General features: G+C 39.0%; 1 protein-coding gene across 3 annotated transcripts; it reads right to left on the bottom strand.

Moving 5' to 3' along the window:
• Positions 1 to 1,046: 1,046 nt before the first annotated feature.
• snf (U1 small nuclear ribonucleoprotein A snf) lies at positions 1,047 to 12,827 on the bottom strand. Of its 3 annotated transcripts, none has more exons than XM_045736075.2 (6): positions 12,697 to 12,827; positions 10,259 to 10,344; positions 6,873 to 7,045; positions 3,012 to 3,174; positions 2,463 to 2,634; positions 1,047 to 1,770 (listed from the first exon to the last, which is right to left on the bottom strand). In XM_045736075.2, exons 2-6 carry the CDS (start codon positions 10,323 to 10,325, stop codon positions 1,611 to 1,613), a joined length of 735 nt encoding a protein of 244 aa, XP_045592031.1. In that variant the 5' UTR covers positions 10,326 to 10,344; positions 12,697 to 12,827; the 3' UTR covers positions 1,047 to 1,610. The 3 variants fall into 3 exon arrangements, with proteins under 3 accessions (XP_045592031.1, XP_045592033.1, XP_045592034.1); XM_045736077.2 differs by having other exon boundaries at positions 12,721 to 12,827; XM_045736078.2 differs by having other exon boundaries at positions 12,570 to 12,697.
• Positions 12,828 to 13,192: the final 365 nt, after the last annotated feature.

Raw genomic sequence — 13,192 nt, 5'->3', positions numbered from 1 at the left:
TTGATATTGCAAGTCATAATTTAATGCTTGCTATATATATTGCATAATCTATTATGTGCAATAATGGAATTTTAGCCAAGCTTGATACATTATGTACAATATTGAATCGCACTGCCTTAATTTAATTTAAAACTCTTACTTGGCATGTTCTCAGTACAACGTGGTCTAAATGGTTTAATTGTTCAGTACTCGGTGCCGTCAGTCCAGTCTTTATTATTCACCTAGTTGTGCTTCCTGGGTTGAGCTCTGCTCTTTCGGCCCACCTCTCAACTGTTACCATTTTTTTTATTTTTTTTTTTCACCCCATCCCCCCAATAAGCAGCCGTCTAACTCCCAGGTACCTATTTACTGCTAGCTAACAGGAGCATCAGGGTGAAGGAAACTGCCCATTTGTTTTTCCGCTGGCTGCCGGGATCGAACCTCGGTCCATAGGTCCACAAGTCTAAAGTGCTGTCCACTCAGCCAGCTAGCCCCTTATGAGGGGAGGGGGGGCCTGGCTGGCTGGCCGAGTCATATTAGTATGACCATCAGTGCCCGTCATTCATGTGGACATCTGATGATCGTGTTAATGCACTTTCTACAACATTTTTGTATTTTTAGTGACAATGTAATTCAAACATTATTTTTATGCAGACCTTAAACATGATTAATTAATACATGGTACAATTGGCTGGCACATCAGCGAGAGCCACAAGGCTATACGGAAGCAGGAACAGCTGAACAGTTGTGTTCCCACTCTTTCATCCTTACACAACACATCCCATTGTAACCTTTTCACCATAGAAATTTATGAGAATTAGAGATTTTACACTTTTCACTCTAAAATTGCCTTATAAAATGACAGATCCTGTTGCTTCACATATAAATATTCTAATTACTTATATAACATGTGGCATCATTACATCCAATAATATTTGAGGAATGGAGCGGGTAGCAGAAACCATGCTTAACTGCCCAGAAATGTGCACAAATTTCCCATGACGCCAAGGCTGTGCCCACGAGGGGACAGCAAGTAGAATCACACAATGGGCATTAAAACATCACACTCGACAAGGTTTTTCTTTTTAATATGAAGTGATATAACTTATAATAATTCGTAATGACAATGCTTTTCAAACATTAGACGAGTCAAAAATAGGGACGATTTTAAAGCTTAATTTGTTATGTAAATGCTTGTAATATTAAGGAATCTGGTTTACAAACACATACTCTCTGAAAGCGCAAGAATAATTATCCTTGATCACGCAATACATAAGTTAATAAAAATAGTATAAAGTATGCCCTCTTTGAAGTCTCTGCCTTCAATACATGTCATTCCACACTGTCAAAGAGTAAATGACACTTTCAGGTACAAATATATCATATAGTTATACATAAATGCAAATAACAGACTACCAGACCAATCTGTTTTCACTTGCATACAAATGTTTAGTAATTTTCATTCATGCCATGTAACATCTTGAAAACTAAACTATTTTGGTATGTTAATTTTACTTATATGCATCAAATGTATGCCTGAAACTATCATGTACAGTACACCTTATGCTTAAATTCATGCCTATGAAATGAAATTTAAAAATTATCATGTAAAGAACTAATGTACAGCCTTTTCACTTCTTTGCAAAAGCAATTTTCATGGCATGCGTCGGTGTAATCTTGAAACCTTGTAAAGCATCCTTCGCTGCAGCAGACTGCAATTCATTCTCGAATTCAACAAAAGCGATATCATGACGACCAGGTACAAGACGCACTTCCTTAAATCCAGGAAACCTGTAGAAATGATAGCATGTCAAGTATATTCCTCATCACTAATATAACAAAATAATGCTTAAATCTGATTTAACATTCATGCTTAGTGTAGTGATGACTATCAATCTTGCCACTCCCTTTATGCTAGTTTACACATATACATGCACTTATATGAGTAAATATTAACCAATAGGCAGATCAGTCAATTTATATTTACAGTATACTGTATGTTGCCCTTTTACAATTAAATATAAATATATTGGCTTATATATCAATAACTAAATCACATTATCTCAAACTGTATACTAAACTTATTTTCATACTCGACTCAACAAAATAAAGATTAATTAAATTCCTTGAAAACATTCAAGTATATCTGGTGTACCGCATCATACTAGTATGAAATAGCAACAATGTTTGCTCAACTATGATAGAAAAGATGAACTGCTGCTATTTAACACTGAGCAGTAGTGTGTGTTTAATAACATATAAGGCAAGACAATATTGACGAGGCCAATGTCACACTAGCTTGTGTACAAGTTCTACACAGTTTTAACAGCAGATATGAAAAACATTAAAAGTCCTGGAGTAGTTGCACCAGTCTACTAATAACAGATTGAACAGCAACAGACAAGCCACTGTTAAAAATATTTAAAGTTCTAAACCTTTCCTAGATAATTTGAAAAGAACTTTCAACTAACAACAAAACTTACTGTGTAAAGAGCATAGACAACATCATTTCAGATGTCTCATCAGGAAGATTTGTCAGGAAAAGAATCTGGTTTGGAGGCTGCTCAGGTACACCCATTCCACTACCACCGTGAGCAGGGGGCGGCTGGTTGAAGAGATTAGGCCGAGGAGGAACCACAGGTGCTCCGGGTTTGGCTGAAATATAGTAGTATATATTACATTCTGCTCAAAATAAATAAGCATACCTGGAGTGTACTCGTATATATATCAGCCTCAGAAACCACATGTTTCTGAGGGGCCAAGAGTATCAGCAGCTCTCAGGTTTAGTAACCTGATAGACTACGAGTGCAAGGATTTTTTCATCATATTAAATGGATTAAAAAAAATGGAAAGATGACATATAATGGATGAGTACTGTATATTGTTCATCATCTTGTCAACTGTGTTGTCCAAGCAGAAAGCTAAGAAAATTAACACTTTTGGTGCTATTATTGTAATACACATCAAAGCATGTGTAGTATTACAAGTTGTCTGTCTTGCCCCACTGGTGAGGCCAAGAGAAGAACACGAACCTGTAACACTCGCTGCTCCCGCAGCAGGAGCTGCTGCTGCTCCTTTAGGTTCTTTTCCCTTTTTCTTCTTTTTCTCCTCCTCTTTTCGTTTGCTTCCCCGTTCCTTATAAGTGCCTTTCTGTTTAGCTATTAAGTCAGAATCTGTCTTGGAATAGGCAATTTTCTGTTGGGAGTAAATGTTTAATACAATTAAAAACTAATAAGGACATTAATACTATAATTAATAAAATGATCAATAATAAATAAAATGCTCAGTAATTCATAAAATCATCAATGTTTGCCATCAAATAGTATTGATCAACCTGTATAAAATATGACTTGCACATACAATATATTTAAAATTGTATATAAACTTAAATGAAAAATACCACACACACATCAAGTAATACAGCACAAATTGCAAGCTATCTAATTTTTTATAAATGTTATGATATTAATGCAATGTTTTAATGTTACTAAAATCGACTTTTAAGTCCAACATTTTTATTGTTTAAATTGAGAGATTGTCTGAGTGGATTACGATTTTGATTAAGTTACCGGGATCTGAATTTGTGAGTGTTCGGTGTAACTTTAGGTGGTCCAGAACAGACGAGTTTCCTCTAAAGGAGAAAGGGTTCAGAGCCTTAGATTATGAAAGGTTAAACAGAGAGGATTACATGACATTTTCCAGCCATGTCCCTTAACAGTGAAGATCATGGAGGCTATGCAATAAAATATTGGCTACAATACACTTCATGAAATTCCTGTGATAATTGTACAAAAGGTGAGAACAACAATAACAACAACAAATAATTCTAATAAATAAATCGTCAGATGCAACAGTTGAGGAGTTCACAGAGCAGATGCACAAAATAGAGACTATCCTTGATAATCTAGAAAATCCAGTTCCAGATATCTTCCTTGGAGAATTTAATCTACCCAGTTTAAGATGGAGAATGGCAAACTATAATATAACAGGAAACCAACCTGGAAATAATCAATCGCAGGTCAGAGAGCTGTTGAGATTCTGTGACAAATTCTCGCCCAACCAACAGATTACAGCACCAACTAGGAACGAAAACCTGATATTCACAAACAATGATGAACTAATCACACACACTACAATCTCAAATACTACATACTCAGACCATAAGCTCATTGAAGTGCAAACTAACATTAATAACGGTAGTAGTTCCAAGAGAACCAACAAGCGAGAAGGGCTATTCAATCAATTCAATTTCAACAATAAGAGGATCGATTGGGGAAAAAATATAGACCGTATAAACATTCAATGGGAGACAGTCTTAAGCGACAAAACTCTCACACAGGGAATAGCTCAACTAACAGCTGAAGCATACAAGATCTGCTTGAAGCATGTGCCTGCGAGGAGGGTCAGAAAGAGAATGCAGACAACTGTACAAGAGAAGCAAAAAAAAAACAATACTGGAAATGCTTAAGCAGACACGACTATCACAAGAAAGGAAAATAAATATAAACAGGGAGGTCGAAGAAATGGAGCAGACATTGAAGCAATCAACAAGTCTGAAGAAATGGGATTGGAACATGAAGCTATACAAGAGATAAAGAAAAATCCAAAATATTTTTTCACATATTCAAAATAAAAAAAAACCTACACAGCATTGGACCTTTAATTACAACTGAAGGTACCAACACAGATGACAACAAAGAAATTGATGAAATTTTAAGAAGCCAGTTACAGGCTATGTTTAGCACCACAATAACCAATATGAAAGTTAAAGATCCAGACATCTTTATGAATGACATCCAAGCTGCAGATAATATAACTGATATTAACACAAACTCTGAAAACTTTGAAAGATAAATTGACATGCCCATGCACTCAGCCCCTGATCCTGAATCATGGAATTCAATATTCATAAAGAAATGAAAAGTACCAGTGGTGCGAGCGCTCAATGTAATATGGAGAAAAAGCCTGGATACAGGGAATACCAGCAGCACTTAAATCAGCAGATATAGCTCCTCTGCACAAAGGAGGTAGTAAAGCTTTGGCAAAAAATTATAGACCAGTTGCACCAACATCACACATAATACAAGTTTTTGAAAGAGTGATTAGGAATCAAATTTCCAATTTTATGGAAAATAATGAACTACACAACCCAGGACAACATGGATTTAGTGCAAGAAGATCCTGTCTGTCACAATTACTCAATCAATATGACAAAATCACAGAAGCCTTAGAAGAAAAGCAAATGCAGATATATACACAGACTTTGCAAAGGCATTCGACAAATGTGACCATGGCATGATAGCCCATAAAATGAAATCAATAGGAATAACGGGTAAAGTTGGGCATTGGATTTTCAACTTGTCAAAACAGAATGTAGAGTGACTGTCAATCAAATAAGATCAAGCCCAAGTGCAGTGAAAAGCTCTGTACCCCAGGGCACAGTCCTTGCACCCTGCTATTTCTCATTCTTATCTTGGATATAGACAAAAATATTAGCAACAGCTTCGTGTCATCCTTTGCAGACGATACAAAAATCAGCATGAAAATTTCTTCTGTAGAAGACACTGAAAAACACAGGCAGGTATTAATAAAGTCTTCGATTGGGCAATTGAAAATAATGATGTTTAAAGGTGACAAGTTCCAGGTACTTCGGTATGATGGAAACGAGGAACTTGTGTCCTGTACACTGGGTACAGGACACAATCAGACCTACTCATAGAAGGAAACCAATATGTAAAAGATCTGGGAATTATGATGTCTGCAACCTGACATTTGGTGAACATAACTGAGCAAATATAGCGGCGGCCAGGAAAAGGATAGGATGGATTATGAGAACATTCAAATCCAGAGACCCTACAGCAATGCTAATATTATTTAAATCACTGGTGCTGTTTTGTCTTGAGTATTGCTCGGTGCTCACTTCCCCTTTAAGAGCATGAGAGATTTCTGAATTAGAGGGAATACAGAGAACACATACAGCACACACAGAAATGATAAAGCATCTAAATTATTGGGACAGTCTCAAAGCTCTCAAAATGTACTCTTTGGAAAGGAGACGAGAAAGGTATCAAATAATATATACTGTACATGGAAGATACTTGAAGGCCAGGTCCCAAATTTGCACAGTAGAATAACATAATGGAGCAAGACATGAAAGGAAATGCAGAATAGAACCCATGAAGAGTAGAGGTGCCATAGACACAATCAGAGAACACTGTCTGAATATCAGAAGTCCACAGCTGTTGAACACCACTCCCCCCCCCAGCAAACATTAGATATACTGTATTGCTGGAACAAAGGTGGATGTATTCAAGAGGAACTTCAAGAGGACAAGTTCTTGCAAAAAGTTCCGGACCAACCAGGCTATAGTGGATATGTGGGCTTGCAGGCCATTGATAGTGGATATGTGGGCCATTCCAAGCAACAGCCTGTTGGACCAAGTTATCAAAAGTCGAGTCTGGCCTTAGGCCGGGCTCTGGGAGTAGAACAACTCCCAGAACCTTTCCAGCTATGCTCCAGGTAACAGTTAAATGCAATTTTGAAAGTTGACTAATTAAAGCCTTATAATGCAAAAATGGGAATGAATAGGTCTAAAGCTTATGTTTAGACAGGGCTATCTGCAAGGTTTTCCACCACAGCAAACCCTTCAACAGCTAACAACTATGAGTGATTATACATTTCCATACTCACCCACAGTAGAGGGGGGAGGGTAAAGACCACGAATAGGAACCAAATCTATTCGAACCGAACCTAACCTAATCTGGTGCAAACCCGACGCGCGCCTTGGTTTTGACTGAAACACATGTGGTTATTGGAGCTTCTAACAATTATGAGTGTTTATAAGAGTGGTGCGAAGGAAGAATCCAAGATGTAAAGATCGAAATATTACTTACCATTGGCTTATCATAGAATGGGAAGCCTTGCATAGCTCTCATTGCATTTGTGGCACTTTGAATTTCTTTGAAGATTACAAAAGCCTGGCCACGCATTTTCAACGTTTTCAATGCAACTATGTCAAGAATTTGACCAAACTGGGAGAATATTGCATAGAGAGATCTCTTTAATTCTGGAAAAAGAAGTTAGTGAGATTTAAATGTCAAAATCTTAATAGTGTATTAATAATAAAAACTATCAAAGAAATTTCAATGTTAAAAACAAATAAAAAGTTGCAATTCTTATGTTTATTTTATTTTTACTTAAAATATATCCCCAACAATTATTTTTCAAATAGTATGTCAAACTAATCAGATTGATCTTATTTCTGGGGACAAATATTCCCTTTCAATCACCACATTATTCATGTGTGCCCTTCCAAATTTTACTTACTAAAATTACACTTCTCTAATAGTTACAATATAAAGAATCAACATAAATGATATATCTTATCTTTCAAATAGATGGGGGTTCATATTTAGGAATGTCTCCAAAACTTGATCAAAACTACCCCCATCATAAAACCATACAGTATTAAATGGACCAGGATCCAAAACATACAATGCCCAAACACATCCACTGCATCATGGTACTTTATTACACCTGCACTTGGCACAGTGGTCATAGATTGTTACTCATTACAGGTACTGTACTTTTAAAAATACACTGATACATCATCATAAAAAAGGATTAAGTTAGCAGTATCCGGCAGCTGAACCTTGAGTAGAAAGAACAGCCCTATTCTATGGCTGATGACCAAACGTTTAGAGACCATAACCAAGCAAATATTACGTCAGCCAGAAAAATGATCGGATGGATTTCAAGAACTTTCAAATCCAGGGATCCCATCACATTGGACGTACTCTTCAAATCACTTGTACTGTACTTTCCTCCAACATGGAAGGAAAGTACAAAGGGAACACAACATGTAGTGAGCTGATGTGATGAACTCCAGAGTAGCCCTTAGAGAATGGCAGGGGGGGCATCATTCAACACCAAAATGAGACCATCGCAGAGTAGATATTTCCTCAAAAAAAAAAAAAAAAAAAAAAAAAAAAAAAAAAAAAAAAAAAAAAAAAAAAAAAAAAAAAAAAATCAAGAAGGCAATACTGTACTCCAAATTGAAGAAACAGCAAGATGACAAGCCAAAGCACATGCAACAACAGGACCAAGATAAACCATGCTGCCAACAAGGAAGATGAGAACTACCACACCTCTAGGCTTTGATGAGAGAAGAGCCAGAAAGCTTCACATCACAACAGAGGACAGGAAAAAACTCAAGAGTGAGAAAAGGGCAAGAAACCCCCCCACATATATCCTGCCTCTGAAAATTTGGAAAATGAAGAAAAACTCAAGGGGCACAGCACAGAAAAGCCCAGAACCAAACTGGCCACAGTTGTTTCCAACAAAGAGCTTGGCACCAGCCACCCCAACTTGCAAAGCCCCACAGGTATGGGGGACATGGGTGGAAACTTAGTACTGCACTCAAATGAGTCACTAGCCACCAACACATTATAAATAAGTTTTTCATTGTCAAAGAAGTTAACAAATGGAATGCATTAGGAAGTGATGTGGTAGAGACAGACTACACACAGTTTCAAATGTAGATATGATACAAACCCAAAAGGCTCAGGAATCTGTACACCAGTTGATTGATGGTTGAGAGGTAGGATCAAAGCCAAAGCTCAAGCCCCACAACCACAACTAAGCAAGTGAACAAATTAACAAGGGCAGTGACGAGGATTCGAACCTGCGTCCGGGAGCATCCCAGACGCTGCCTTAATCGACTGAGCTACGACAGGGTAAAAGGTGTAATGATGTAAGGGCGAAGAGGGAGAATGGCCTATTGACATAGGTCGAGTGCAGGGAGGGGGGGTTGTGTAAAACCCTAGTTTGTGCCTCGGAGAGGCTGCAGGATCCAGTAAGTTCAGTAGAACTTCGGTTTCAACTCTTTTACCCTGTCGTAGCTAAGTCGATTAAGGCAGTGTCTGGGATGCTCCCGGACGCAGGTTTGAATCCTCGTCATGGCCTTTGTGGATTTGTTCATTTGATGCATCAGGTTAGTGTGATTTCTGTGTGTAACAACTAAGCAAGTACAGGGGCTATCTTGAGGTTATATTGAGATGATTTCGAGGCTTAGCGTCCCCGCGGCCTGGTCCTCGACCAGGCCTCCTTTTCGTTAAACAACCCCCAGGAAGCAGTCTGTAACAGCTACAATTTCCAGGTAAAGTACCTATTTACTGCTAGGTGAACAGGAACATTATGGGTGAAGGAAACTCTGCCCATTTGTTTCCGCCTCCACCGAGGATCGAACCCAGAACCTAAGGACAACGAATCCAGAGCTCTGTCCACTCAGCTGTCAGAGGCAGAAACAGTGCAAGGAAAACCTAGTAGAATATGAGCATGAACAGAAAGGTATCAAATACACTGAACAATGAAAATGAACAGGCCTACACAGCGGGGAAAAAAAAATCAGGGAACCCTTATCAACTGAAACCCATGGGAGAAATACCTGCTGGGGGAACATTACAATATTTCAAAGATTACCAACCCTAGTTGGTAATCTTTGAAACAAACCTCTCATCTCAAGGCCAATATGCCTGGGAATACCCATTTTGTTCATCAAGGCAAGGCATTTCCAATATATATTTTTTCAATTTTTTTTAATAATGGGAGTATGGTCAAATGGGACAATTGGTGGCCAGAGAATTGGTCAATGGTGTTCACATCAAAAAGCTCTTACTAAACCTGCCTGCAAACTTGCTTATATGCCTGGCTATTTATATATCTTGGTTCAAGAATTGCAATTAAGATTATCACATCCCTTCCTCCTAAATGCATCACAGTTACAATGAATCTATCACTCCAATGAATTGGGTCTTGTCCAGTGTAGGTCACCAAATCAAAGTTGCACTGTACAGTACTTACCAAGAAAATACAGCTAAATAATAAAGCAATTATGATAATTTATAAAGCAGAAACTACTAGAGTTAGCACTACAAACATTTGCATATTATATCTCTGGTATGGATCAAAGACACTCAAAGTTTGATTTGAGCAATAACTCAATAAATATATAAATGAAACTGAAAAGATATTATAGTACAAACTGCAATGACAATAGGGAGCTTTCCTGTATCGTCACACTGTTTCAAGTTTCATGGCAATGTGCAAAAGCAGTCTCTGGGTTATTATAGACACCCAAGAAAAGCAATCTTGTGAAATCCACAAGGTACCTTTATTGGAGTTATAAAATTAAAGTCTTCAAATTTCATTTATTACTTGCAACATGTCATTTCCTAGGCTACATAAGAAATTTTTAAATTATGAAACGAAGATGACTTACCCTCTTTTTTAACCTTTTCATTCAGGTTGTTTACATATATCGTATGATTTGGTCGAATGTCCAACATTGCTTTTTATTTTTGTCACCTGAAAAAACACAAGAATTATATAGTATTTAAAGACAGTAAGTTAGTACCATAGTATATATACCAAAGTACAAGGAAATTAGAAAGTAGAAATCTGAACTATTGAGTTGGACAAACCGGTAAACTATTTTTTACTTGTGTTGCTTTGACAAACTAAACTAACCTTGCCTAATCTTCCTAGGCCTAATACAAGATATTGGAGGCCTAATATAGTACATGTGTGTGCTATACTAGGCCTAAGAATATTTAAGTTTATTATTTAGCTTATTTTAAAAGAATTCCTTACTAGTCAGTATACAGTACTACTGTACTATCTAAAAGCTAAGTACGTACGAATTTGTGACTATTGACGACCGTCACAATAGGTACTATCTAATCTAGAGGATAGGTTGAATACACAGGACAGTGACCCTGTAGCACAACTGTCATGGAAATTGATCCCACTTGCGTATCCTTTCCAAGCCTGTAATTTTTTTTAAAAGTCCAATTACATGTACAGTAATTACAGTACAGTATTTACTAATTTTGACTTAAACCCATATCAAAATCTTGAATTACTATTTAATTTGCACATAAATAAAAAGTGTGCAATGTCCTTGTGCCGAGGCGTGCAGAGCGCTTGTGCCGAGGCGTGCAGAGCGCTTGTGCCGAGGCGTGCAGAGCGCTTGTGCCGAGGCGTGCAGAGCGCTTGTGCCGAGGCGTGCAGAGCGCTTGTGCCGTGGCGTGCAGAGCGCTTGTGCCGTGGCGTGCAGAGCGCTTGTGCCGTGGCGTGCAGAGCGCTTGTGCCGTGGCGTGCAGAGCGCTTGTGCCGTGGCGTGCAGAGCGCTTGTGCCGTGGCGTGCAGAGCGCTTGTGCCGTGGCGTGCAGAGCGCTTGTGCCGTGGCGTGCAGAGCGCTTGTGCCGTGGCGTGCAGAGCGCTTGTGCCGTGGCGTGCAGAGCGCTTGTGCCGTGGCGTGCAGAGCGCTTGTGCCGTGGCGTGCAGAGCGCTTGTGCCGTGGCGTGCAGAGCGCTTGTGCCGTGGCGTGCAGAGCGCTTGTGCCGTGGCGTGCAGAGCGCTTGTGCCGAGGCGTGCAGAGCGCTTGTGCCGTGGCGTGCAGAGCGCTTGTGCCGTGGCGTGCAGAGCGCTTGTGCCGAGGCGTGCAGAGCGCTTGTGCCGTGGCGTGCAGAGCGCTTGTGCCGTGGCGTGCAGAGCGCTTGTGCCGTGGCGTGCAGAGCGCTTGTGCCGAGGCGTGCAGAGCGCTTGTGCCGTGGCGTGCAGAGCGCTTGTGCCGTGGCGTGCAGAGCGCTTGTGGCGTGGCTACCAATCGTTTAAAAAGTGTAGCACTTTGAGAAATTTTAGAAGGGTTATAGTCAGTGTTTGGCAAGTCATTTTGTCATAACCTCATAAGCTAGTTTATTTTGACCAAACACCCATTAGACAGAATGCTTCACATTCCTAAAGTCACAAGTAAAGTTAGGTCAGAAAATCTGTATGCAAATTGTGCTTCAAAGTGTTCTGTATTTACTGTAGAACCATATAACAATTGTTTACCTAAAGATTAGGACAGGAAAAACCCATGAGGGACGATGCCTTCTGGATAAGGACTCATGAGATCGTCTTAGAAGTAAAATAATATAGCAATAAGTGTCCAAACAACTTGGTGATAATTTAGTTTAGTTTACAACAAAAACATGAAGTTCCACATAGAAATGACTCAAATATCTCCATAATCCTAAAGTAAGGTGAAGTGTCAATTACTCACATTCCCCGACTCATACAAAATCCCTTTTACAAAAATGAATTAATGTCTCGAACAATGCCCAAAAAGTGTATTGTTAGCGTGTTTGCATCAAAGTATATTTGCTGCCATTGTGTATAATATATTTCATATGAGAATGAAAGAGTAATTGTACACAAACCCATGATAAGGGTCGGGATCCGTACCGCAATACTTACCCGAAACGCTGCACATATTAATGGCTTTAGGCAAAGTATATACCAGTTCTATCAAGAAATCCAATATTCTGTTTGTAACTCATTTTGTATGTGTGTGTGTACTTTTACCTGAATAAATATTATTATTATTATTATATACTACGGCCCTCCAGTGGACCCGGGTACCACCCCCAACCTGAGAACACGAAGAACTTATGAAGGGCCGATAACCCAGACTCATGTTGATAATAACAGCTAAGTGAACATATATGCGCAGCTATATACACGCCCAAAGCTAAATCTTGGTATACCTGAGGTATTATAAAGGAGCATGCGAGGGGTTGAGAGTCGGCGGCGAAGGAAGCGTCAACTGGACCGCCCAGTTTTTAGACGCTGTAAACATCGAAATATAAGAAACAAGTCACTTTCTAGTCTCACCTATAGATGAAGCGTATAGCAAACCTTAGCAAGTGCAAGTGGCGCTGGTGTGAGAGAGACAGGAGCCAAGTATGGTAAGTGCGGCCTGGAGCCCCGGGTCGTGCGCGTTCGTAAGGAGCGTGCAACTTACTCTACAACGTTTGATGATAAACAATTATTATCCATAGCACAAATATCAGCGCATTTTTATATGAAATACGACTCGCAAAAATTACACAACTAATTCTATATTGTCTAATAAACTTTTAAATTCAAAATTTAGTAGATTAATTATATTTTACATTAAACAGAAATGATAATGTTTACAGTTAGTTTTGTTATATCTTCCATTTATGCAGCAGAGCAACAACTCCACTTACTACCTCATACATATATGCCTCTTTCCTGCTCTCTCAGCCTCACACCTCCTTTAATATTCCCCACACAACCATTATTTTTCTGCGTAATATCGAGAAGCCGTCGACTGTGGCGGGGTAGACGACATAAGGAATCAGAT

The sequence above is a fragment of the Procambarus clarkii genome, chromosome 6 (assembly GCF_040958095.1).
Source record: "Procambarus clarkii isolate CNS0578487 chromosome 6, FALCON_Pclarkii_2.0, whole genome shotgun sequence".
In the NCBI taxonomy this organism is placed as follows: Eukaryota; Metazoa; Arthropoda; class Malacostraca; order Decapoda; family Cambaridae; genus Procambarus; species Procambarus clarkii.
The sequence above is the reverse complement of the archived record's forward strand: the minus strand, read 5'-3'. Positions and strand labels throughout refer to the sequence as shown.